The sequence below is a fragment of the Furipterus horrens genome, unplaced genomic scaffold (genome assembly GCF_987537825.1).
Source record: "Furipterus horrens unplaced genomic scaffold, mFurHor1.1.pri manual_scaffold_5, whole genome shotgun sequence".
NCBI classification, from domain to species: Eukaryota; Metazoa; Chordata; class Mammalia; order Chiroptera; family Furipteridae; genus Furipterus; species Furipterus horrens.
Window position 1 is genome coordinate 34,981,414 of NW_028327175.1, and position 26,684 is coordinate 35,008,097.

Below are 26,684 nucleotides of genomic sequence, written 5' to 3' on the forward strand. Positions count from 1 at the left end.
GAGGTAAAGAGAGCACCGGCTGGGAGGGAACTCAGGATCTTCCCACTGCCATTGGTGTCTGGGTGGCCGAGACCACCTGAGCACATGGTCCCAGCATGGACTGAGGTGCTGGGTCTTCTGGTGAGGAGGACAGTGGTGAGGGGCAGGGAGGGAAGCTGGAGCCACCCATCTGACCACTCTGTGTCCTACTCCACCACCCTGGCCCCCTCCTTGCACGCATTCCCAGAAGACCAAGCGGCCCCAGGTGGCAGCGGTGTCCCAGCTGTCAAATTGGAGGTTGCTACATAAGTCCTGGGTGGTGTCCTCCCCACCTTCGCTCACATAGGGCTGTGGGCTAGGGACAGAGGGTGCAGGATGAAAAGAAAGGCCCCATGTGTGTGGTGCTTGCAGTCACCACCCCAAGACCTCAGTCATTTTTCACAACAGCCCTGAGACGTAAGTATTATTACCCCATCATGGTAATGTGCAAGCCGTGGCAGGAAGTGTGTGGCCTGCAGTGACTTGGGTCCAGACCAAGGGCTGAGTCCCTGCCTGTGTCCAAGAACCATGCCACGGTGGTCAGGCCTGGTTTTGGCCAGAGAGTCTTCCCATCGGCAGTAGAAGCGACGCTGCAGGGCACTTTGAGCCAGAACTTGCCTTTCTGACTCTTAAAATGCCCATTATGTGCTTAATTGCTAAACCACTAGCAAATTGCCACTTTAAACCTATTGAGTTTTCAGTATAATTGGCTCATTACAATGCCGCCTGCCATCCAAGGTGGTCATGGGACATGAGGAGAGCAGGCCTGGCCTGTTCCAGGCTGGCAAGACACGCTTGAGAAAAAATCCCATCAGCCCGAGACCCTGAGTTCTGGGTGAAAATGGAGAACCCAGACAATCTCAGGGTCCACCCTCCCCTCGTTCCCAAGTCTGAAAGATAAGTCAGTAACCAGAGGCCGACCATTGACATGAAGAGAGGACAGAGTTGCAGCAGAAAAGACATTCTCAATATTAGAGGAAAGGCAGAAAATCAGCACTGAGAGGTATCCTTGCTACAAGGATGTTCTCAGGGATGAAAAAATTTCTTCCTGCAACCAGACAGAAAAAAAAACAAGCCAACAAATGACTCGTACGGGTGAAATACATAAGTAAGAGCAGACTGTCTGCCTTTCCTCCTCACATCACTCAGAGCCCCAAGATGCTGGGCAGCATCTGCAGGAGGTTCTGGGTAGCTCTGCAGCCCCAGGACCTGATCGCGCAACCCAGGCATCAGGCAAACATTTGCAAATGTGAGAAGGTGAAACCCAGGACACGGGAACACAGGAGTGTGGTTGAAGGGCAGCAGCGAGCTGTGAGTCCGTGCCCCAGGAAGAACACAATGTCACAGCCCCTGCGGACATGGGAGGGAGTGTGGGAGCCCCAGCCACAGCGGCCAGGAGTTATCCACGGACACTCAGACTCAAGGAAAGACTCTCTCCAGGGTTAGGCAGATCCTTCAGTTTCACAACCATTTTAAAATATTTTCCTTGTTAAATTCCAGTCAAGTTAAATTGAATGTTAAAAGTTTAAAAGAAATCAGAGCAGTAGAATTGGCTTTTTGAAGCATAACACAAAATTCAGAAACCGTAAAATAAAAGATGAATGTATTTCCCCAAAGAGAAGATGCCTGCACAAAGCAAAACAACACCAACAAAGTAAAAACATAAATGGCCATACCTTTGACAGTGACAATATCCCTGGACCAGTACGAGAAGAACAATGTGTTGGTAAGAAAAGGCTTGAGAACCTGTGAAGTTGTAAACAAATGCCATGAAGAAACAGGTCACAGAAAAGGAAAAGATGTCTCTAAAATGTGAAGAGAAGTTAGACTAAATCTACCACGGGGTGCTGTTCCTCATCTGCCTGGGATGAGGACAGGGCCCCTCATGGGCAGATGTGACAAGCACTGCTACACAGAGGGACACAGATGAGCCCTGAACTTTAAAATGCACCCACTCCCAGTATTCTGTCCTCACAGAGTGTGCCCAGCGCTCATGGCAGAAGTACAGAAACAAGTGCCTGTTTGTAGATGTATGTTTCTCAGTGAGTAAAAAGTGCCTCCCCCCCCACCCCCCGCCCCTGTGGATTTTCAGGGCTTACTTCTGAGCATGAACATCTGGTCTGAAGTAGGCCTCTCATCAGCTCATTTCCCAAATTAATAAGATTTTGTAGTAACCAGCTGCCATACAGGAATGCAGCAAAAGGATTAGCGGATGGTGTCAGCCAGGACTTCCAGTTCCTAAAGTGCAAAGTTTGTTGTTGTTGTGTTTAAGGATAAGCCTGATCCCTCAGCACCTTCCTGCCCCGCTGGCCTTGCAGTTGTTAAACGTAAATTCATAATGTTCATGATCAGTGGTGAATCTCTAGTTTTGGGAGAGATCATGCTAAACTTTAAGCCCTGACCATACAACCTGAACCAGTTCTGGGGATCCCTCACTGCTGCTTTGGCAAGGGGCCTGCTAGAGTTCAGAAGTCACTTGGTGCCCCTAAGTCTGGCCCTAGGCCCTCTGACCCATGGTGCTGTATTTTGGTCACTGGATTCCATCTTCCAAGAGGCCTACAGACCAGTAGGCACGTCCTGCTGCTCTGCAGCTTTGCTGGACAAGCGTCCATTGTGTGGCCCTTAAAAAGCAAGAAGGAGGGGACTAAGATGGCAGCAGAGTAGATGGAAGTTACCCTAACTTCCGCCCAGAACCAAAGTGGAATCACAACTAAATTATAGAAAGATCATCCTGAATAACTAACTGAACACTAGCTGGAGAGAAGCCTTTTAACCAAGCACTTATGGAAGAAACCATATCACCACATTGAGACGGAGTCTTTGCAGATCTACCTAATGCAAAGAAACAAACACAGAGAGGTGGCCAAAGTGGCAAGACAATGAAACAGGCCCCAAATGAAATAGCTAGGGAATTCTCCAAAAGAAGAACTAAATGAAATGGAGGCAAGCAACTTGTCAGATATAGAGTTTAGAGTAATGATTATAAGGATGCTCAACAGCATGAAAAAAGACATAGAGGCCATACAAAAAGAACCAGTCAGAAATTAAGAATGCAATTTCTGAAATAAATAATACACTGGAAGAAACAAACAGTAGGTTAGATGAAGCAGGGGATCAAAACAGCGATTTGGAAGACAAGGTAGAAAAAAACACCCAAGCAGATAAGCAAAAAGGAAAGAGAATTTTAAAAAATGAGGAAAGTTTAAGAAAACTTTGGGACAACATGAAGCATAACAACATCTACATCAAGGGGGTGCCAGAAGGAGAAGAGTGAACAAGGGTCTGAGAACATATTTGAAGAAATAATGACCAAAAACTTTCCTAACCTGGTGAAGGAAATACACAAGTCCAGGAAGCAAAGAGTCCCAAATAAAATGGACTCAGGGAGGACCACACCAAGACACATCATAATTAAAATGGCAAAGATGAAAGACAAAGAGAGAATCTTAAAAGCAGCAAGAGAAAAAATTAGTTACCTATAAGGTAGCTCCCATTAGACTGTCATTTTATTTCTCAACAGAAACATTTCAGGCCAGAAGGGACTGGCATAAAATATTCAAGGCGATGAAAAGCAAGGACCTACAACCAAGGCTACTTTACCCAGTAAAAGGCAAGAGGAACAATTGAGGGGGTACCACAAATACAATCTCTTCTGGAGCCTGGCCAAGACATGAAGGACAGAAAACTTGCATTTTATAGAAAACAGTGACTTGTATGAATGAATGGTTATTGGAGCTAGAGCCTCCAGGAGGGTGGCCTCCAAAACAGCTGGCTTTGAATTCCTGTGAACTCATGGGAGCAGGAGAGGATGGCACCCTCATTCCCAGAGAAAGACATTCCCTCATCAATGGCCCCGCCAAGGACAGAGAAGCAGGGCCAGGGACTATTGGCCTTCTAAACCCAGCTCCTGGAACCCAAGGCCATTAGGAAAGAAGAGAAGATCATCAGCTTGGTCCTCTCTGGACATCAGTAAACAATTAGGGAGGGTCCAGATGGAGGGACATGTTCCCCAATTCTTCCCAGAGTCTACCAGGGAGGGGCCTTTAGACTCATTAGAATGAAGATTGCTGGAATGGTCCAGGATCTGCTAAGTCTGGTGTCTGGAGTGGGGCCCTGGAAACCTGAGGGGGTTCTTGTGCTGCATTGTGCCCTTGGATGTCAGGGCCACAAGCCACAGGGAGGGCAAGGCCTCCCAGGTTCCTTCCCAAAGCAAAGGGCAACCATCAACATCCCAGAGCCCAGGACCGTGGGAGCATGCTGTTGCAGGAAAACCCATCTCTGTGTGCCCCTGCTGGAGACTAGCTCTCTGTGTGGATCTGGGAGACCAGTTGCTGCCCAGAATGGGATCTCTTGAACAGTGTTGTGTGGGAGCATAAGTGGGCCTAGGGTAGGCCATGCTGGGCACCTGTCTTTTCTCACCCACATTGTGGCCCCTCCCAAGCTTGGGGAGACCACTATCTAGGCAGTGTGAGCCTGTAAACTCTGGTGAGGCCAGGATGTTTTCCTGCTGAGCAGCCAGGCAGGGCCTGAGGATCTCAAGGAAACTGGCCCTCTGTGTTCAGAAACAACTTCCCTCATTCCAGGCGGTCACCTTCTGGTGCCACTTGTCATCTGTCCTCAGGCATATGGCAACATCCAGGCGCCAATCTCCTGGGCCTTCAAGTTTCTCCATGAGGGTGGGAGCTCCCTCTGAGGGCTTCCTGGGAGGCTCCCCTGCGGTGGGGTAAGAGATGCTGCCTCCATCTGAAGTGTGTGTATATCATAATGGAGAGGAAAGTGGGACCTGATCAGGATACAAGATGTGCAGCTGGGCTGGGGGCTCTGGAGGGTATGAAACCGGGACCCCCAGCAGGTCCACAGGTTTCAGAAGCACTAATCATTCTGCCTCTCCAAGCTGAAATCTGATTCCTACAAAGTATGCAGGGGGGTCTTGGAGGTCATAGGTCACAAGCCACAGGCCATGATACCTGGAAGGTCCTATACGGATCTGTCACTTGGCTTCTCAGCCAAGTTGGAGAGGGCTGTGCATGGGGAAGAAACAACAGTGAGGAAACAGGCCAGGGAGGGGTGAGGCAACCTGACAGGTGGGGCTGGATCAGAACTGGCAGGACCCAGCCTCCGAGCTGGCTACCTTCTCTGGCCTCGCCCAGGAATTCTTCCTGAGATGGGCAGGGTCTGCACAGGGCAGGACCCTGGCAGGACAGCACACTATGTTCTGTGTCCCTGTCCTTCCCACTGGGAATTGGGATCCTGGTAGCTCAGGAGTCAGCTCTCCTCAGAATTTCAAAGAAGGCCTCTCAAGCAGACTTCAGCAAATGAAAAAGATAATTATGTCAAATATTGCTTAAGCAGAAAGAGTCCACTGCTTCTGTCAGCATTCCAATTATTTTGAAATCGGGTTTAACATAAGAATTGTCACTTTTTTTTTTGTCTTACAATAGAACAAAGGAGAAACGGGCTCCAGTAGGCCTCTGCACCCTAAGATCCTGGCAGGGTTGACAGCCTAGGGGGTCGAGGAGGACAAGGGGCCAGCTGTGGGAGGGAAGTCCTCTGGGGCTCATGATCCCCTAAAAGCTAGAATGTGGCCAGTGGAGCTAGTTCCTTCAGGGAGCCCTAGAGACCCTGACCTTAAAAGGCCCTGTTCCTGGGAGGGGGCATTCTCTGGGGAGGGGACAAGGACCCGAAAAGGGTATACTCTGACCAGGTCCTGAGGAGGCAGCTGACAGTGGACCGCCACATGAGTGGGACAGAGGGAAGCATCCATAGACTGGATGTGGGCCCTTGCTTCCCGAGCCCTTTCTGTTCTGTGATGTCAGGATGGCCCCTCCCATGGGGTCCCTGTCCCCCAACCCCTCCCTCTTATCCTAGACCCCCACTCTCCTTCCCCTTCCCTGTTGGTTTCCACTCCTTCCAACCCCACTCCCTTCCCTCAAGGGGGTCTGGCCCCCTTGACACTCCCCTCCTCCCACAGGCTTCCACCTGTCCCACAAGGTCACCAGCGTGGTCCCTGAGAGTGCACTGCTCATCGTGCTGGGCCTGGTGCTGGGTGGCATCGTCTGGGCAGCCGACCACATCGCGTCCTTCACACTCACACCCACCGTCTTCTTCTTCTACCTGCTGCCGCCCATTGTGCTGGACGCTGGCTACTTCATGCCCAACCGGCTCTTCTTCGGCAACCTGGGCACCATCCTGCTGTACGCTGTCATCGGCACCGTGTGGAACGCGGCCACCACTGGCCTTTCTCTCTACGGCGTCTTCCTGAGTGGCCTGATGGGTGAGCAGGTGCCCCTGTCCACCAGGCGGACTCTGCAGGGTGGCCACCATTGGGGTGGACCTTGCAGGGTGGGCACCACAGGGTGGGCTTCTCAGGGAGGGCTCTCTGGCCCTATTTAAGAAAGCTCAGGGTGCAGAACACAGACCTTAAAAGTAGTGTTTCCGGCCCATAAGAAATGTCACTGATGGGTCCACTTAACCCTCCTGGTTTGTTTAAAGTAAAAAGTTTGATTCATAAATAGCTGGTCCACATACAGCCCAGCATCCCCAGGCCAAGGCATGTTTTCTGCTTGGGAATGAAGTCCGATTGGACCAGGTAGGCCAGTGGGCTGGGCAGGTAAGAACGGCCCAGTTGTTGTCCCTCCTCCTTGGCAGAGAGATGGGGTCCAGCCCCACTCCCCTGTCACCAAGCCCCAAGGGACAAAGAGAAGGAGGCCTCTCTGGAAGAGGTCTGCATCTGAGCCACACAGCCCAGGTAAACACACACCTAAGCAGAATGTTTGGGTGTCTTTCTACGCAACCGTGGAGAAAAGGCCATATCTTTTCACATGCACACAAAGCTATGCCCCTGCCACGTTTTCTGCAGTTGGTTACTTAGCCTTGGTGGACATACAAGGTTCACCCCATCCACTTGGGGGTTGGTCATCATCTACCTGGGAAACTGGAGCAGGCAAGGCCAGGGGTTCACCAGAGGCCTCGCACAGATGTGCCGGCATGGTGCAGCCTTGAATGCTGGCCTGTCAGGTTGCTATGGCTGCCCCCGTTGCACCACGAGTTTGCACATTTGCTGTTGGCATTGGGGTAATCAGGGCAGTCAGAGATTGGGTGTTGGCACCCACGGCACCTGTCTGAGCACTCAGCCCCACCTCACACACTTCCTCCATCAGAACCAGACTCATGGGGATGAGCCCAGATTAGTGATTTCCTGTCTGATTAAAGAAAGAGACTTGCACCCACCTCCCATGTGGACCAAGACCTTTAAATCCTAATGACATATGAGATGCATTGAGAAAGAGGGACCAAAGTTCCCCTGATGAGGACAGTCACCTCACCCAGCACATTTATCACCTTGGGACTTTGTCCTTACCCCACAGGAGCACACATCTTCCCTCAAGCCCCCCACTGTTGGCACCACTTACCAGGCCCAGCCCAGAGAGACTTATCAAAGGTGACATGACGTTACACTCACCTAGAAGCTGCAGGATCATGCAGTGTGATTAGTTTACATTTACTGATGATGCCTTTAGGTAGTCAGGACATACCTGAGATGACATGGCCATTTCTGGCCACTGGGCCCAGGGGAAAGTTTCAGGGTTCAGAGCAAGGACACCTGTGACTGGCACCCCAGAACACATCTGGTTGGGCTGGGCATCAGCCCAGGTCATGGGGCAGAGCAGTGCCCACGGGCCAACATGTCTGTTCTGCTTGTTCCTGGGTAAACAGACCTGGGAGCCAGTGGAGCTAGGGATCCATCTGTGCAGACCAGTGGCTCAAGGCCTGGTGCAACCCTCTGAGGAAGGGTTGGCCTGGGCATTCTGGGTTGCTGTCCATGTAAGCCAGCTCAGGCGCAGGACCTGCAGAAGCTCCTGGCAGTTGGAGAGCCCCCTGCAGGTGGGCGAAGCCACAGCTCTTCTTGCCCGCGGTAGAGAGAGGCTAGAATGTACAGCTTGGTGGCCATGAGCCCACAGTCTAGTGCACAGAACTATCCTGGCAGGGTCAGTGGGTGGTAGATTCTCCCACCAGGGAGGAGGCCAGGCTGCTCCTAGTCCCAGGTTGTGTCCTGCTTGGAAGGGCTGGCTTCTAGAACGTACGACTGAGTCAGTCAGGGTCCTCCACAACTTGAAGCTGACATTCAGGGACACTTTTAAGGATTGATGGGCCTGAACAGAGAATGTGCGTCTGGAAGCCCCTGTTGTTTGAACCCAGGTAGGACTATGTTCTCACTTCTGCCCCTGACAGTGTCTGGGGTGGAAAATCAAAACCTATGATCCCTATTCCAGATGGGGCATTTTAAACTCACTGGAAGCTGGTTCTTTTAACACCTGTCACTTCCTCAGGACACTGTGGCACTGGTGCCAGGCTGTTGGGCTTTAGGAGCTCACAGAAAACTCCTCTAGGGGAAAACCTCTCTGCAGAGACCACCTTCTCTGAGGCGACACGGGGGGCATGGCTGGGCCCAAGGAAGAGCTGGGCTCCTGCAGATGCCTCTGCCCCAGAACTCAGGGCAGCATCCAGCCCATGCATACTCAGGCCCACCTTCCCTCTGTCTTCCCAGCCCTGTAGGTGGTTCTCTTCCTGCTCTCAAGGCCTGACTGGCTCTTAAGCCTCTGAGGTCCACTCAGACTGGGGAGGGGACTCAATGACAACAAGGCAGCAGGAGGGCCCACAGCCAAGGTCCTCCTCTACCCAAGTCCAGTTGAGAGCAGGCGCGACCCCTGGACTGAGCCAGACAGGCACCCGGAGGCACCTTGCTGAGGCTGTGGGTTTGTGACTGGGAAATGGGGTTTGCAGATGACCTGTTGGTGATCTGGGACCTGACATAACTCTGGGAGGATTGCAAAGGGTGGAAGTGACCTTCAGCATGACCTCCCCCCCCAAAGGCACCCAGAAAACCCCTGGGCAGCAGCCGTGCAATAGAAGGAAGCAGAGGACTGGGCTCTAGGTGGACCCACTCCTTCCAGAGCCTCCTCCCTGCCCCCAGCCCTGCTTCTCCCTTCCTAGAACCCCCAAATGTGTCATCCATCTCCCTCCCCTCCTTTCTCCCCCATTCTCCCTTGCAGCCAATCATGTTAGGGGTCCTTGGGGTTTCCCAAGGGCAGTCATGGTACCCAGGGTCCTGGGAAGCCTGCACCCTCTCCATCACCTTCCTTTAGGTAGTTCCAATCATGGAGGAGACATCATTTTTCTGGAAGGCCTTCTCCCACCCCATCAAGTCCCCCAGTGCCTTCCTTCCCAGCACCTATGACCCTGCACCTATACTCACATTGACCTAGGCTACAAACTCCCAGGGCCGGGGTCTGATTGCATGTCTAACGGTCAGGCACCACCTGATACCCTTATCTGCCTGCAATGGGCTTCCTGGTGAGCCAGCCAGGAGGGGCATCCAGGCCTAAGGGGAGACGAAGAAGAGAACCAGGGGCAGTCAGCCTTCTGTGGATGGGCTGGGGCCCCCGCCTTTCTTGAAGGATCATGGAAGCCCCTGAGGAAGGTCAGTAATCTGACTTGGGTTCCCATACCAGCCAACCTGAGCCCTAAGAGTCAGAGTGTCCAACCTGGGGGTCCCAGCCCAGCATTGCCAGGCCAGCAGCCCGAGACAGCCCTGGAAAAGCCAAGGATGTGCTCCTGCCTTTGCTCCCCATAGCCCCTCTTCTCTCCCAGGTACTGGTGGCCAGGGCACGCCGCAGGGATGCTCACCTGCTCAGCCCTCTAAGGCTCTCCCTGACGCCCCGCTTGTCTCCCAGGAGACCTGAAGATTGGGCTGTTGGACTTCCTCCTGTTTGGCAGCCTGATTGCTGCTGTGGACCCAGTGGCTGTCCTGGCGGTGTTTGAGGAGGTTCATGTCAACGAGGTCCTGTTCATCATTGTCTTTGGGGAGTCACTGCTGAATGATGCTGTCACCGTGGTGAGAGAGCAGGGGAGGGTCCTGGACTTGCCACAGAGCATTTCAAAGCTCTTGGTGGGGGGAACCATATTTACTGTGCTGGAAAATGGAAAACACAGACCCCCTCCCCCAATCCCCAGGCATTGCCAGTGTCCCTTGGTGCATTCAGCACAGCGAGAGCCTTGCTGAGGTCACCCACAGAGCCCAAGTCTGCTCTTTGGCCCCAACACCCTAAAGGCTTTGTGGTTAAGCAGCATTCCCCAGGCCAGCTCCTTTCATATGGGGGCCTCTTCACGCTAACTCGGAATAACTGGCTGTTTTAGTCAGATTTCTTCATTCGTTCTTTCAGAGTTCTAAGCGCCCCCACCCCCACCCCACACACAACACACACACACACACCATTACTTCACGGGCAACAATTTCACTGTTGAAATCCCATGCTCTCTGTTCCCAGAGCAGAGAGTCTTTAACTTTGGGTCTACAGTTGGTGCCCTCCTTCCTGATTTTCCGCATAGCGTTAGTAAGTAAACAGACACAATCTCACTGGGATTAGGGAGAGGGACCCACTAATGCTGACAGTGGGTCCAGGAAGGTGGTTTCCCTCAAGGAGGTGGCACCGGGGAGCTTGGCAGGGACCATGGGTGGGGCTGGAGGTTGAGTTAACACTATGGAAAATGAATAGAAGATTCATGCAGCGTAAGGCACTGTCCCAGCATTGTGGCCAACATGAAGTTTTCAAAACTCATTCCCAAAGCGGGCCACGACCTCTCTGGAAGCGAATGTGTTTCTGAGCCGGCTCGAGGCCAGGCTGCATGCCCCGCTGTCCACCACCTCGGCCCATGACTTTACAGACACAGTAGGACCTGGAGTTTCTTCTTTGCTCTAAAAGCACCTGTGGCTTCTCTAAGAAATTCTTGTCCCTGATGTCTCTTCAGGGTTCAGAAGATTGAAGAGCCTAAGGGAAGATTGCACCAGATTCCTTATGTGGCAGATGAGATAGTCTCCAGGGAATTAAAAGTAATTGGAGACTTAATCAGAAATGCAGACATAGCCCCTTCAAGGCTGGGGCTCCCCTGCGCTGGGGCTTTCGTGTCCCTGTAGAGGCATGAATTCCTGAGGAGCCGGGGTGTCTCCACTTATCACCTACATGAGGCCCATCTTCCCTCCTACCTGGGTTTTCTCAGGGAAGCTGGGCAAGCAGTGGTCTGGTTCCCCATGACCTTCACGTGTGTGCCCCCTCCATTTGCACAGCACCTGTGTGTCTCCTCTTATAAATACAGCTTTATACACCCACCCGTTGGGGGTCCTGGGGAGCACAGATTTGGGGGCAGAGAGATAGGTTTCCTCCCGAGGGGCCTGCAGCCCACCCAGGGCCACACCTTGGCCTCCATGGGGTGGAGCCTGGTGCATCACTGAGGAGAGCTCAGGCTCAGAAAACACAGCTGTCTCCACAACTGAGGCCTAGGATAAGGTTTCTGGGTGTTTCATCTCAACATCTTGGTGGGATAAGGTTTAAACATCAACATGCAAAGATGCCAGGGGGTGTGATCCCACACCAGGGGGCAACATAACAGCCAAGTCGCTAAAGATGAAACTCTGAGTTTTTCTTGGAAAATGAAATTGAGAATTGCATGCAGTAGGTTAGCTTTGCGGCCACTCCTGATTGGCCTAGAGTAGGAAAGAGCCAGGTTTGCTCCTGAAGGTTCTAGTTCCTTTCAGGATATTCTGCCTCCCAGATCCCACCTGCTGGCTCATCTTTGGCCTTCTTCCTGTTGACCGTTACTTCCCTGCGATGATTTTCCTGCCAGCAGTTTTCAGGTTACAAAATAGATGGCTGCCACAAGTTCCTCTCTTTAGCTGCAAGTCCCAGAAGGCTTGGGGCTCAAGGCAGGGAGGGGGTCAGTGCTGCTGGAGGGCTGACCCCATGTCTGGTTTGCCTCTCTGTCCCCCAGGTCCTGTACAACGTGTTTGAATCTTTCGTGACGCTGGGTGGTGACAAGGTGACTGGCGTGGATTGCCTGAAAGGCATAGGTGTGTGGTCAGGGGGTACATGTGTCAGGGGAATGCCAGGGCCACATCTCCTTCTCCAGAATGCAGGCCAGCCACTTCTTGGCATGTCTGTGGACTGCAGAGCTGGGCCCAGCCAAGCTTTGGGACCAGGTCTGCCCCTGGGACCCACACTCTGACAGTCCTTTCTGTCCCCAGTGTGTTTGTTTCACAAACACAATTTCACTGGGTTCTCACCACCCTGTGAAGCCCGAGGGTCATTGCCCCGTTAGACCCACAAAGATATCAGGTTGGAGGATGTGGGTCCTGGTGTCCTGGGGGTCCTAGGTGTTTCTCTGGGCAGGGATAATGACAGCCTGTCTGTGCCTGTGGGTGCAGGGCTTGGTCCTTGCTGCTGACCCACGCCCGCGGGCCACTCGTCACAGTGCTCTCTCTGTGATGGGGACGGGGAGCTGGGCCTCCTGTCGGCCACAGGTCCGTCCCCTCCCCAGCTTTCCACAGTGAGGCTGGAGGAGTCCAGGCCTCTCTTCCAGAGAATGGGCCTCTTATTTACTGAGATGTTGGCGCCTCTGTGGGGGGGGTTACCAGGCAACTGCCATGAGGAATGGCCTGGAAGGCAGGCCAGCCCGACCGGCCTGGCCCACGCCGCATGGGTCAGGCCATGCCGAGGCCACAAAGGGCCATTCAGGAAGCCCAGCATTGCATCCTTGCCCCTTGCAGTGTCCTTCTTCGTGGTGAGCCTGGGGGGCACGCTGGTGGGGGTCTTGTTCGCCTTCCTGCTCTCACTCGTGACCCGCTTCACCAAGCACGTGCGCATCATTGAGCCTGGCTTTGTGTTCGTCATCTCCTACCTGTCCTACCTCACCTCCGAGATGCTGTCCCTGTCGGCAATCCTGGCGTAAGTCCTCCCTCGCTTAGGCAGGCCCCAGAGGCCAGTGCACCCCACCCCCCCGGTGGCCCTGCTGAGTGGGGTGGGCTGTGGAGCCTAAGAGCTGTTCAAACAGGGGAGCAGGACCCGCCCAGATGAGGGGGAGGTAGGAGTGGCGCCTTTGCTCCCCCTGCCCCACTGGAGACACAGCCTTACCAGCCCCTTCTCCAGCCCACTATCTGCCTGGCCCACTTCCCAAACTGGGTGGAACGTCACTGTGGGGGCGAAGAACTTGATCTGTTTAGCTTTTTAAATAGGGAGTTGGAGTTCTGATGCAATTGTCCCAGCTGCAGGCCTGCTCTGAGCCAGAGGGGAGGGGCTCTATGTTCTGGCCCACACCCTGCCCTCCCTCCCAGGTCTGCCCTGTGCCTCCCCTTGGAGCTAGCACACAGCTGGGACAGAAACAGCAGACTGCTCTGTGGCTCAGTGTTCAGGTCCCAGAAGCTCATGGTCACATGGCGGTGATGCTGGGGTGCTGGAGCTGGGCATGGGCCCAGCTCAGGTCCCTGAATCCCCAGTAGGGACTCTGAGCTCATGAAGAGAAGGCCTGACTGGTGAGGTGGACATATGTCCAGAACACAGAGGCCCCAAGGTGCTGCCAAGGGATGGCAGGTGCCAGGCCTTGAGAGCAGCCCCACAGGGTCCAGTGGGAGCAGAGAGTGGCCCCGCACCTCACAGCATGCCGTTCCCTCCCATAGCATCACCTTCTGTGGCATCTGCTGTCAGAAGTACGTGAAGGCCAACATCTCGGAGCAGTCCTCCACCACCGTGCGCTACACCATGAAGATGCTGGCGAGCGGCGCCGAGACCATCATCTTCATGTTTCTGGGTATCTCAGCAGTAGACCCCTTCATCTGGAAGTGGAACACGGCCTTTGTGCTCCTGACGCTTGTCTTCATCTCTGTGTACCGAGCCATTGGTGAGGGCATGGGAGTGGCAGCGGGGATGATTGCGGGGCGGTGAGAGACAGTGTGGGGATGGGGGAACCATGGGTGATGAGGGGAAATGGGGGACCATGGGAGATGGTGGTGGTCAATGAGGATGGGTCACAAGGGGGATGATAAGGGTGAGGAGATGGGGGGTCGAAATCTATGGAGGATGATGGAGAGGTGGCAGGAGGACAGTGTGGGGGACAATGACAGGGTGACGTAGGGACTGGCTGTAGGGAGTCTGTGGGAACTAGGGACTCAGCATTTGCCCCTAATCCAGTGAAGAGGAGGCTCAGGAGCCCCAGGGGAGCCTCAGCTGGACTGTCACTAGTCCTTAGTGAAGGTCCAAGTCTTCTCATGCCCTCACCACAGTGATTCTAAGGTAGGATAGCTGGGGGTCAGGATGGAAGGTTCCAGAACCCAGGGAAACCCATTTGGTTTCCCGCTGACTCATTTTGGATGTGGCAGAGTGACTCAGGGACACTGTAGTCACTGAGGAAATGGACTGTGTGTGAGGCAGGAGGCCCTGCTGCCCTCTCCTGGCACCGGTCACCATCCCTGGTGTGTGCTGCCTTGGTGGGGGGTGTCCATGGGGGCGAGATCACACCCACTCCAGCGATCACACCCATGCCTCTGCCAGTCCCCGGGAACTAAGGGCTCCAGTGGGGAGATGCCATGGTGGGCTAGGGTCACTCTTCCTGCTGCTCTCAGTGGTGGCCTTTGGTCCTGGAGCTGCCTGAGGCATCAAGAGGCAAGGCCTCGGCCAGCGCAGCCTTCGTCCCCCAGAGACCTGAGGCCATCAGAGCTGCCCAGCAGCCCGACACCTCAAAGTTGGAGTGTTCAGAGTGTCTGCAGAGAGAGGCACAGTTCCAAGGTAGAACAAGGGACAGGGGGTGAGCAGGGCCACAGGGTGGAGTTTTCACCACCCCCTATGCTAGATGCTGCTGTTACCTGCCTTCCATCCTAGGAGGGAATTCCTAAATGCTACCTTTAGAGTGCATTGGCTTCCAGGGAGGGTGAGGGTGGGCACACAGCCCTCTGTGGAAGCTGAGTGCAGGCCTGGCCCCTACAGGTGTGGTCCTGCAGACCTGGATTCTGAACCGGTACCGCATGGTGCAGCTGGAGATCATAGACCAGGTGGTCATGTCCTATGGTGGCCTGCGTGGGGCTGTGGCCTTTGCCCTGGTAGTCCTTCTGGATGAGAACAAGGTCAAGGAGAAGAACCTCTTTGTCAGCACCACCATCATCGTCATCTACTTCACTGTCATCTTCCAGGTAACCTGTCAGCACTGGACCTGACAGCTCTCCATGCCCAACCCCGCCGCCCACAGTGGGCAGGCCACACCATCACCATGTTCTCCAGAGAGCCTTTCCAAGCTCCAGGCTCTAATTGGATTTTTTAATTTTAGTAACTAGGAGCCGTTTTGTAGGTTTTCATGTGGCCTCACAGGGGACACAGCATAATTTGGCTTAAAAATGTCCTTCCTTAGCTGTCACTGGTTAACAGAGCCCCAGTTAGTATTTTATCACCCCACTTGGCCTTGCATTAGGTTCCTCTAAGGAGCTGATTTCGATCTCTCAAGAGGTGCCAGTGGACCTGCAGGGGCTGTTGTGGGGGCTCCTCTCTGCAGGAAAGGTCACACACCTGCCGGATCCCTGGATAAGGGTGGCCCGCTTCACCCTGTGTGGGTGTGGGTGGCTCAGGTGTGGAATCACACACTGGGGGCCCAATGGGCGGGATCAGGGTGCCCTGGTGCCTGCCCCAGCTTCAGGGTCAGTGTGCCCCCGTCCTCAGGGCCTGACCATCAAGCCCCTGGTGCAGTGGCTGAAGGTGAAGAGGAGTGAGCACCGTGAACCCAAACTCAACGAGAAGCTGCATGGCCGGGTATGGGGTGGGGGAAGGGAGGGAGTGGGTTAGGGGAGGGGAGAGAAATGGGGGGAATGGGGGGCATAGGAAGGAGCACTGGGAGGGCCGTCAAGTGACACCAACCCTCCTGTCTGTTCTGGAAAGGCTTTTGACCACATCCTCTCGGCCATTGAGGACATATCAGGGCAAATTGGACACAATTATCTCAGAGACAAGTAAGTGACTGGTGTGGCCCCTGACTGGATTGGAGGGGAATCTTGGGAGGTACTTTTGTCTCAGTTCTTTGTTTCCCTCTCTCCTCCTTCATCCAATGGCTGACTTCAGGGTAGAGAATGCTGCGTTTCGCTTTAACTCTGACCCCACAAAACTCTCATTATGAAGAACACTGCACTCAAAGGAGCCAAAATGTCCAGATCCCTGTCCTCCTCCTGGGACCCTTCACTTCTTCCTCTGCTTGGAGCTCCTCCTGCCCCAGTGTTCCTCTTCCCCCACTGAGCCTCTTCTGAAAGTTCCTCTTCAAGTCTGGCCCTCCTCTTCTGACCCAAACAACTGGTCATCGTTCTAATTGTGTTGATATAAAAAACTATTTCTGGGCAGCCTGGTTCTCTCTCAGTGTGAGAGCTGAGGTGGGTGGGGCAGGTTCTCCTCCCCAACCTGTGCCTCATGCAGGTACAACATGCCCCGACACTGTAGCCAGAGATCAGGGCCCCTGACCTCACCTAGCCCCACCCTGTCCTCAGCCCACCTTTCTGGAGGGTCAACAGTCACTTGGAAAACTCTCTGCAATATCAAATTAAATGAGAAAACAGAACCCACAATTTTATGTACATTCTTACAGTTGTCATCAGATAGGAAGGTAGGAACAAAGTACAGAATTGTGAAATAGGCATGATTGTTGTTTATTGCTTTTATTTTAAAACTTGCCTTTGTGGTTGTTATAAATAGTACACAAAAATCAATAAGAGAAAAGGGGGTCTTCTGTGTCCACCCAGTTCTGGGAGACCATGTTTAGAGAGTCTGGTTAGTGGGTGGGGAGTGCCCTGCCCGGTCCTCCCTGGGCCTTGCCCACAGCCCTCCAAGTGCTGACATTGTCTGGTTCCGTCCCGTAGGTGGTCCAATTTTGATAGGAGATTCCTCAGCAAAATCCTTATGAGAAGGTCGGCCCAAAAGTCACGAGATCGAATTCTTAATGTTTTCCATGAGCTCAACTTGAAGGACGCCATCAGCTACGTGGCTGAGGTACCAGACACTCCACATGTTCTCTATGTCAGTGGTGGGGACTGACACGGGATCATGGGATGTGGACAACCCCTGGGTTATTCCGGCACCCAAGGCCACAGGGTGGAGGGGAGGCATTTGCAGGTGGGACTGTGCTGTTCTCGATAGCCCACCTGCAAGTCTACATGCGGCTCATGGGTCCTCCAATACCCCAGGACAGGGTCATGTCACAGCTCCCTCTCACTTACGGGAAGCTGAGGCATAGAACCCTCCCTCATTAACTCTGTAGGGTACTCTGTGATGCTGGTGGATCTGACCTCTGAGGCCAGGTAGGGAGTTATGGGGCCATGGCTCCCAGCATACATGTACACAGACACACATGATCATGCATGCACACATATGCACATGCACGCACAAGGGGAGGCAGCAAGTATGTCTTCTCAAGTCCCATGGGGTAAGCATGGAACACACCCGTGGACAGGTTTTGGTTCTGAAGAGGCCTTCTCAACATCTCCTCACCCCTCCAGATGAGCAGGACTCCCCTGCATTCACAGAGTCCCCTACCTTCTCCAGGTAAATGGGTCCAACCCCAGGTCTCTGAGAAAGCTCTCCACCCCCGTGCATCCCAGGTGCGGTGTCAATGAGCGGGACTCAGGGAACATGTGGGTGGTAAGGGACAAGCCTGCTATGTGGGCTGCATGTGACACACAGCACCTCCCTGTTTCTGACACCACCTCCCAAGTGGCAGCTTCCAACCACTCACAGTCGGGACTCAGGATGTGTCAGATGGGACACAAGTCATGGTGGGTCTCAGGTCTAACTCTGTCTCTCATGGGACATGCAGCCTGCTGGCTTCTTCGCCAGTGGCCATGCACCTGCTGGCAGTGCTTTCTAGCTTTTCAATGCACATGCGTGATCACCACATGGCCTTTATATTAATCACCAGACCACCTCTGCCATACGCATGTCTCCATGCATGCCCCAAGTCCCTAGGTCACATGGTGCCCTGCACAGGCCTGGGTCTAGGCGGGTCCCGAATTTGCTTCTCTCTTGCCCCAAGTCACCCTGTAACGGTGACTTCCAGGCCATCCCAAGTGGCCTTGCTGGGCACTGCTGCCAACAGTGTCACCCAATATTTACAGCAGCAGGTCACTTTACACCCCTGACCAGGCCTTCTCTGAGGGGCTCTGACTAGGCAATCCCAGCCTTTCCTCTCCACCCCACCCCCCAAGAACCTGCAGATTTCATGCCTTCCCTCTGTCCTTTTTCATGCCAGCCGAGGTCTGTGCAGAGCCTAGTGAGCTGGGAGTCGCAGCAAACCCTGTGGCCTCAGCACAGAGGTGCAGTTAGGGGACTGGAAGCATCTATTTGTTCAGAGGGAAAATGGCTGCTGCCTCCACAGGGCTCCTCTACCCCACACACACCAGACACTCCGATGCCCAGGTTACTCGGAGCGACCAAGTGCTCTTGGCAGAGGAGCTAGGGGCCACTGGGAGACAAGAAAAGGGCGCCCCTAAGCCATCCACTGAGCCAGGGCCACCCAAATCCCATTCCATGGAAACCCCAACTCACATGCTCCAGACTCCCAGCCCCTATGTGGGTGGTGCAGGTTCTTGGCAAGGTCCCCAGCTTCACCTCTACCCGCTGCTCCCCACATCCTCTGTCCCAACCCCTGACTGTGCCCATGGGCTCCTCCTCAGTCTGGCCTGTTTAGACAGCACCAGGGTGTGGCCTGTGCACCTTGCTGTCGGCTCCTAGCCGGTTGGCCCCACCCAACCACCCTTCCCAGCTCCAAGCCCTTCCCCTAAGGGACACCCCCAACTCATGGCTCAGCCCCCACCAATGGGAGCCGAACTGTAACTTTTGTTCTTGTCTGGCTCTGCTCTGTGTGGTCTCAATCTGAAGGTTCAATTCCAGAGGATTCTCTCCTTGGACAAATGAGGACAGCTGGTTTGGACCCCCAATGGGGACAGAGGCCACCTTCCTAATCCCATGGGGATCTGTCATGCTTTCCCCACACCCCCCACAGTGCCCACTGAGGTGCTGTGTCCTTCACACACAGTTGCATCTTCACTTCCCTCTTTATCACAATGGCTAACTAACCACTTAGCCCAAGCAAAGCCTTGGCTGTGACTTCCAAAATCTCAGCTCTCCAGGCTGAGAGGTGTCCTGGATCCAGGAACAGTGTGACATGGCTCTGACACTTCAGGCTTCCCTGGGCTCTGAGTGCCTGGGCCAGCCTGGGGTGCTCGCTTATGCAGGCTGTCCCCTCACAGGGAGAGCGCCGCGGGTCCCTGGCCTTCATTCGCTCCCCCAGCACTGACAACGTGGTCAACGTAGACTTCAGCACGCCACGTCCCTCTACCGTAGAGGCCTCCGTCTCCTACCTGCTGTATGTACCCAAGTTCACCCAGGCTCCTCCCTGGGAGAGGCCACCCCTCACCAGGGCACCTCTCACCATGACCCTGGAGGTTGCTGTGGGTGGGAGGGGCTGGGTATTCCCTGCCCAGCACTTCCCAGGTCCTCCTGATTACAGCCTCACCAGGGGCCCCTCTGGCTAGACACCAGCCAGCAGGCATCTTGGGGCCCTGAGAGGTGTAACAGAGGCAAGTGGATGCCCCCAGCTTGAACACTATGGCAGGTGGCACAGAGTGTGCAGAGGGGTATGGAAACAGGTGGGTGCCAGGTATTCCCCCTGCACAGACAAATTCACCTTTATTATCCAGTCAGCGGTTAGTGTTGGCAGAGGCAGGGGGAGGCGGTGGTCAGGAAAGCCAGGCAGCAGATTTGGGGCCAGAGCCTCCTGCCTTGGCTGGGCCACCTGCTTGGCTAGGGCTCATAGGCAGCAGAGGGCTTTTCTTAGCCTTGTCAGCCAGTGTCCAGGTGCTGGGGCGAGGCAGTGGGTGCATGGGCTCACAGGTGGGCTCACAGCTGGGGCTTTAGAGTGACTGTGGGAACTGCACATGGGTAAGGCCAACCTTAAATAGGAGGCCTCGTGGAGGTCAGACCAAAACCCTGGGGAGAGGACTCCTGGTCCCAGCCTTCAAGGCAGTGGCTGGTGCCAGAGCAGAGGTCATGGGGGCAGGAGGGGCAGGCGGGAGAGTGACGGAGCTCTCGGACACTCCACGTGGTCCCGTGTAGGAGGGAGAACGTCAGTGCAGTGTGCCTGGACATGCAGTCCCTGGAGCAGAGAAGGAGGAGCATCCGCGACACAGAGGACATGGTCACGCACCACACACTGCAGCAGTACCTGTACAAGCCCCGGCAGGAGGTGAGCTTGCCAGGCAGTCGGGGCGCCTGCCCAGAGCCCCTCGGGATCCCGACCAGAAAGAGAGCCTTGGGTGGGGCACAGGTCCTCTTCTCCTCTCCCTGGAACAAAGAGAGGAATCCTTGTCTTAGGGAAGACACCACTCAGGCTGGAGGGTCAGGGCTCAGCCCACCAGCCAGATGGTCCCGGGGCTCAGGAGTCCTGCAAGTCTGTCTGGCCAACTTTGCAGGGAGCCTGCCCTTCGGCTGCACTGGGGTGGTGAGGTTGGGGTGCTTCCAGCTCTGCAGGTCACCACCAGCTGTAACTGTCCCTGCTGTCTCCCCCCCTTTCCCAGTACAAACATCTCTACAGTCGACATGAGTTAACTCCAGAGGAAGATGAGAAGCAGGACAAGGAGATCTTCCACAGGACCATGAGGAAGCGCCTGGAGTCATTCAAGTCAACCAAGCTGGGCATCAACCAGAACAAGAAGGCAGCCAAACTGTATAAGCGAGAGCGCGCCCAGAAGCGGGTGAGGGTGCTGAGCGAGGGGTAGCAGGACAAGGGGCCCATGGGTCGGGGTGGTGGGTGGGGTGGGGGGTTAAGGTCACCATGGGACCATGCTGGTCAGTAATGGAACCCCCAAGATACCCCCTTCAGTGACAGGCCTAGGAAGGAGGGGATCTGGGCTGTGGACCAGTGGGGCCTCTCAGAGACCATCTGCAGTCAGGGTCCCTGTGGCCATTATACCTTTACCTGTAAGTGGTTTTATTCTGTTTTTCAGAGAAACAGCAGCATTCCCAATGGCAAACTGCCGATGGAGAGCCCCATTCACAATTTTGCCATTAAGGAAAAAGGTACCAACTGGGGCCACAGCAGAAATGCTTGTCAGCGGGAACTCAGGGATGTGCGCAAGAGGCCAGGCAGGGTGCAGAGGGCTGTCCTTGGAGGGAGACCCTTCACCCAGCACCCCAGACCCTCCACTGCAGGCTGCTGTCCTGCTTGTCAGAGTGACAGTGATGACAACCCTCAGGGTGTGCTAGGAGCATTGGACCAAGACCTTCCATGTTCCCAGGCCATTTCCCTTGTACTGCCCTTCCTTTGCCACCAGATTTGGAACTTTCAGACCCGGAGGAGACCCCCAACTACGATGCTGAGGAGATGAGTGGGGGGATCGAGTTCCTGGCGAATGTCACAAGGGATACAGCAACAGACTCCCCCTCAGGTGAGGGGATAGGGGTGGCCTTCTGCCTCAGAAGTGAACATGGTCATTGGACAGGGACAGTAGGACTGGGGAGGTCTGTGACTGCAACTGCACATGGCAAGCTGAGGGTCTCTGTTCTGAGAGAAGGGAGCTGTCACCTATCCTGCCCATGGTGTGGGGAAGGAGAACAGGGGGTGGAGGGCCTGAAACACCAAAGGCATATGACCCTGACCTTCCAGGTGACCTCCAGGTGGATGGCCACAGGACATGCTGGTGTCTGACCCCTGGGCACCACCCTTTATCTTGCCATTCCTGGTGCACCTGGGAAGCTGATCAGCCACTGCCCTTTCTCCTAGGAATTGACAATCCTGTGTTCTCCCCGGATGAGGACCCGAGCATCCTGTCCAGGGCGTTGCCCTGGCAGTCTCCCGGGGAGACAGTGGTGCCCTCCCAGAGGGCCCGTGTGCAGATCCCCCAATCTCCGGGCAACTTCCACCGCCTGGCTCCCTTCCGCCTCAGCAACAAGTCCGTGGACTCCTTCCTGATGGCTGAGGCCCCCAAGGAGCAGCCCCACACCACTCTGCCTGAGTCCACGCACATGTAACTAGCTCCTCACCCTTCCCGAGCCCCTAACACCTGCTCTCTCCTCAGCTTCTCTCCCCAGGCTTCTGTCTCTCTCTTGGCCCTGGACCTGAACCTCTGCAGACTTTCTCCAGCAGCTGCTCTTCCTCTTGCTAAGCCTGTTCCCACAGCCTCTTATTCTGGCCAAACCCTTCTTAGGAGACTGTCTGAGTCTGCTTCTCCAGCTGGGATGTCAGAATCCAGAACTGTTTGAAGATTTGACTGTTTTAGCTTATTGATTAGAATTTACTCTTAGATTGTCGGTTTGATCTCTAACTACTCTAAGTGTTTAACCCATTCAGTCATCCCACGACTAAGTTAGGAGCTCAGAGATGGCAGGGCATGGGCTGGGCTGGAGCACTATGTGGACGGGGAACATCTAATTTTCTTCCTGAAGGCCCTGGGGCCCTGGGAAAAGACCACATAACAGAAGCGAGTCCAGGAGAGAAGCAGCTGGTTCCTTCACCCTCATCCAGAGAGGAGTGCAGTCAATATGCCCACATTCTTGCTGCAGGCCCCATGGAGGGAGAGCCCTCCTAGATCAGGAGAGGAGGGGAGGAGCCAGGAGAGGGTGGTGGGCCAGGCTGGTGGGTAAAGGACCACGCCCCCTTTAAGTGGGCACTGTAGTCATGATATTGCTGGGTCCCAGGAGGTGCAGTCCCCACTTAGCTTTCTGCAGGGAAGGGGTTCAGCCCCCTTGGGCAGGGTTTTCGGCTTATGTCACGTTTACCTTTAGCATTGGTGGTAACATGGGAGGAAACGGAAAACAAGATTTCCCCCAGCACAGTTGGGGCAGACTTGCTCATGGGGTTTCCTCTGTTTTTCTCTCCTGTGGCCACTTGGAGAGGGGTGATTATCAGTACAGCTGGGGGGACTCAGCTGTGCTGGCCCAAGGTGGTGAACTGGTTTCTTGGAACACGAACTTGCCCTTCTCCCGGACGTTCCTGGGACTAGAAGTGACGGTGCACAGGGAAGTCTCGCACAGTCCACCGCTGGTCCTGGCAGGGAGCTTGTGGGCAGGACCCCACGGTGCTTCTATGCCCCTGTCTCCTGGCTTCCTTCCTCCTGGGGTCTTCTTGAACACTCTGGATCTCAGTGCTAGGCTCTGTACGGTGGGAGGTAGAGGGGGGCACCTGTTGAGGGTCTGCAGTCAGGGCCTTACTTGACCTTCTCATTGGGAACCCTGGTGGTCACACAGCCAGGGTGTGGCCTCCAAGTGTCCCAGAATATGGCAGGTGGTGGGGGTGGGCCCTAGGCTGAATCTGTAGGTTTCTCCTGTGCCCTCAGGTGCCCCGCGCTCACGCTGGTTTCTCCCGCAGGTGACACGGGCTCTGACGCGCCGCTGACCGGACGCACGTCCCCGCGCGAAGTACAGCCTGCCACTGAGAAGCCCCGGGGCACACTTGCCCCACCCACTCCCAACCCGGCCCCGCCAATTGTGCCCCCGGCCCCGCCCACCACCCAGAACCCGGCGTCCACCGCACCGCCCTATCTCGAACTGGGGGCCAGGCCTATGTCGGAGGCGGGGTCTTCGTCGGAGGCGGGGCCTGCCCCGGGGGCGTGGCTGGAGCGCCGGGCGCTGCCGGGCGCGCACGCACGGTCAGCGGCGGCTCGCCGCGTGCACAGCCGGCGCTCGTTCCAGCGGCCCCGAGCGCACCGCCGCCCAGCGCTGCTCAAGCTCGCGTCTCTGCAGCCGTCGTGCCACGCTCCGCCACATTCACTGGAGCAGGAGGAGACGCCGCTGTGATGGACGCGACCGCCCTTGTGTCCCCTCCATGGCCTTGACCCCGAAGGTCTTCCCGCGGTGGCCTGGGGCAGCCTTGGGTGCCACCCCGTACCCGAGCCCTCATCCAGTCTCGGTGTGGGATCATCAGCAGGGGGACCAAATGTCTACAAGGCCTAAACCTCGAAATTCATTGGCGCCACCTGCGGAGTGCAGAGGAGCAGCCATGGGGCGGGAGGGAAGTGGACAGTGGCCAAGCCTCCAGCTTCTGGGAGGTCTGGGCAGGTGTCCTTGTAAGGAGACTGACTCGTGAATCCTTTTGTACACCTTCCCTGGATTTGAACTGAGCCGGCACTTATTACTGTTCCCGCTGTCACCCCTGACTCAGGGACTGGAAGGACCCTGGGAGTCCAGAGGCCAGGCTCCATGTTTGAGTTCTTGCCACTTTATGTCCCTTCTCTCTCTCATCAGCACTGTCAGGGAAACTGAGACCCAAGCAAAATGATTTGTCCACTATGATACCAACCCAATTTCAGGCCCAGGCTGGCCTCTCTCAGGGCCCTAAGAGGTAAGAAGCCCTGACTCCAGGAGCAATTCACAGACTAAGGGGTTGGGACTGGGGTCGTCCAAGGCCTGGGTATATCACGTGCACTAACCAGTTCTGTGAACCACCTGCCACCTCATGGACTGGATACAATCGCAGGAACATCTGTTTGTTCATCCTTTTTGTGTTTAGACTCCTAGAGCCCAACACTTGTCCTGCCTGGTCTCAGTGCTGCAGCCTCTGGGTACCAGGTGCTACCCTGTGCTCAAACACCTGCTCCCTGGCCTGGGCTGCCCCACTTGACACTGGCAGATGGCCCAGGCCAGGTTAGAGGTTGTGCTGGCTACATGGGCGTGTCCATACAGGTCCAGCTAAGTCAAGTGGGGCTTCATTTAGCACACAACTTTTGTTTAGAAATACAGCCAATTCTTAAGTGGACCTGGGTCCTCCTAACTACAGCAGGGGGAAGCTGGTGGAAGGAAGTTCTGCCCTGGGGAGCTGCTGTTTTATGGAGAGCTAAGGGGACTTGGAGCAGGGCTTAGACCCTGATACGACCTCTGGCTCTGTACTGAGGACGTTGTAGCACAGACCGCCTGTCACTTCCTCCAGGGTTCAGAGATGTGGCCTTAGAGCTCACCCCTAACCCTGCCAGACCTCTGGAAGGAGACCATTGCCCAGCTATCCTAGGGGGAGCAGTTACCCAGGGAAGGGGCTGCTGAGTTGGCCTTCATCTGTCCACCCATTCCTCAGAGGTAAGGTTTTGTATGAAGACGAGGCAGTGAAGGATTAAAGGGACCATGGACTTGAGGACATTCCAAGAGGCTTTTCTAAAGAAGCCAGGGTCTGCTCTGCTCAGGAGGCTTCATGCTCTGTTCAAGTTCTCACAGCCACCGCAGGTGAGGATCACTAGCAGTTTGTAGTGTTTTCATGGCACACATTGAGGCCTGATGGAAAAGTCTCTGCACGTTGCTGTTCATAGCTTTGCTGTTGAGAAGAACAAGTGACAGCAGAAGGAACATTCAGCGTGGTGTTTGTTCACCAACACAGGGAAGGCTCTTTATCCCGAGGGGTGCGGAGCTGCTCATTATTTGAATCATTAGCTCAGCCTGTACAGATAAAGGAGTGACAGCTGGTTTTCAGTCATTGTTGCCTACACTGCAACCATTTTAATCAACTCTGAGAGCACAAAACCCAGCCATGATCTGCACAACAAAACCTGTCCGTTAGTGACCTCAGGCCAACCTGCGCTGAGCCACAACCACAGCTACCAACAACAACTTTAGGAAGGTGATGCTCTGTGCACTCCCTGCAGGAGTGGTTTATCCAGAGCAGGCTGGGTTCAGGAGCAGATGGTTGTCCAGGGTCCACAGCCCAGCCAGTCTGGCACCTCCAGCTGCCTTAACAACTCCCCTGGACCACTGGACCCAGATCCAATTTCCGGCTGCAGGGCCAGAGGCTAAGTGTGGTAAAGCAGTTCAGAGGCAGTTCCTGGATGCCCTCTTCGCCCCATTCAACACTAAACTTCCTGGTGGTGAATCCACTTGACAAATATCTCCTGGACAAACCCTTCAGCCCTGTTTCTGTGGTGGGTGGGCAGATTTTCTGTTTGTTGAGCTGCACAGTCTAAGCACAGCCATAATGGAACTGAAGTTCCAGACATGAAACCTCACAGAACCCCAAACCCCGCATTTCAGTGATCAAGAGACAACTCCATCTGTTGACACAGTGTTATAAACCCTAGTACTGTGGATACATTTCATAAATGAGAATTCTAGCTGTTCTTGTCACTGTAAAACAGAATGTAAACAATGTCTTATGAATGTATTTCCTTAGGAAAACTGTTGTAAAATTTTTTATTAGGAAAGAATTCCTATTTATTTAATACTGAACTTTGGCCTACTTTGTGGTAGACTATAGAGCACACAAATTTAGGAGTCACTGTTTCTCACTTCTGTAACTTCTTGAAAATGATTCTGTCACAGTGCTCATATACTGGGTACTATTGATCTATTGTGAAAGGAGATTTTTAAAGCAAGAATTTCATTGAATTGGAATTGAAGTGTATTATAAATTGTGAGTGGTAAAATTGTGAATTTAATTTTGTGAAAATGATCTTGGTCAGACTTTGGTAACTCTAATCACATTCGATGTGCCTTAAAGGGCCCCCCAATGTGCTGTTGACAGTGTCTGGGCAGGGGGCCCATCATAGACCCTGCCACAACTGCCTGATCAGATCTATTAAAAACATTTCAAGGCATTTTTTTGTGCAAGCTTTATCAATGAGAAATCACATCAAGGAGAATGTAAGGAGCAGTCTCCTGAAGGCAGGCCTTGCTCTGGCTCTGGAATTAATGTTGATGTGTGTGTGTGAGAGAGAGAGAGAGTGAGAGAGAGAGAGAGAGAGAAAGGACTGTCCTTCTGGCTGGTACGAGGTAGCTAAATAGTTGTGGGCACAGCCTGGGCCCTGGAAACTGGTTCCTCCCCAGCAGAGACGGGTGGACACC

The 26,684-nt window shown here is 54.5% G+C and overlaps 1 protein-coding gene across 2 annotated transcripts in view; it reads left to right on the forward strand.

The window, feature by feature from the left end:
• SLC9A3 (solute carrier family 9 member A3) overlaps nt 1–23,373 on the forward strand; it is a 46,235-nt gene extending 22,862 nt beyond the window's left edge. The window contains exons 2-17 of one of the 2 annotated variants that reach the window (XM_090276273.1): nt 5,990–6,292; nt 9,753–9,913; nt 11,845–11,923; nt 12,620–12,797; nt 13,526–13,746; nt 14,829–15,031; nt 15,552–15,641; nt 15,768–15,838; nt 16,733–16,862; nt 19,118–19,233; nt 19,983–20,112; nt 20,444–20,620; nt 20,873–20,945; nt 21,200–21,313; nt 21,649–21,892; nt 23,233–23,373. In XM_090276273.1, the coding sequence (XP_090132399.1) occupies nt 5,990–6,292; nt 9,753–9,913; nt 11,845–11,923; nt 12,620–12,797; nt 13,526–13,746; nt 14,829–15,031; nt 15,552–15,641; nt 15,768–15,838; nt 16,733–16,862; nt 19,118–19,233; nt 19,983–20,112; nt 20,444–20,620; nt 20,873–20,945; nt 21,200–21,313; nt 21,649–21,892; nt 23,233–23,236 (2,294 nt within the window). In that variant the 3' untranslated portion in view covers nt 23,237–23,373. Of the gene's footprint in view, nt 1–5,989; nt 6,293–9,752; nt 9,914–11,844; nt 11,924–12,619; nt 12,798–13,525; nt 13,747–14,828; nt 15,032–15,551; nt 15,642–15,767; nt 15,839–16,732; nt 16,863–19,117; nt 19,234–19,982; nt 20,113–20,443; nt 20,621–20,872; nt 20,946–21,199; nt 21,314–21,648; nt 21,897–23,232 lie in introns of those variants that run through there. The other variant, XM_090276272.1, reaches the window with a different exon arrangement.
• Nucleotides 23,374–26,684: the final 3,311 nt, after the last annotated feature.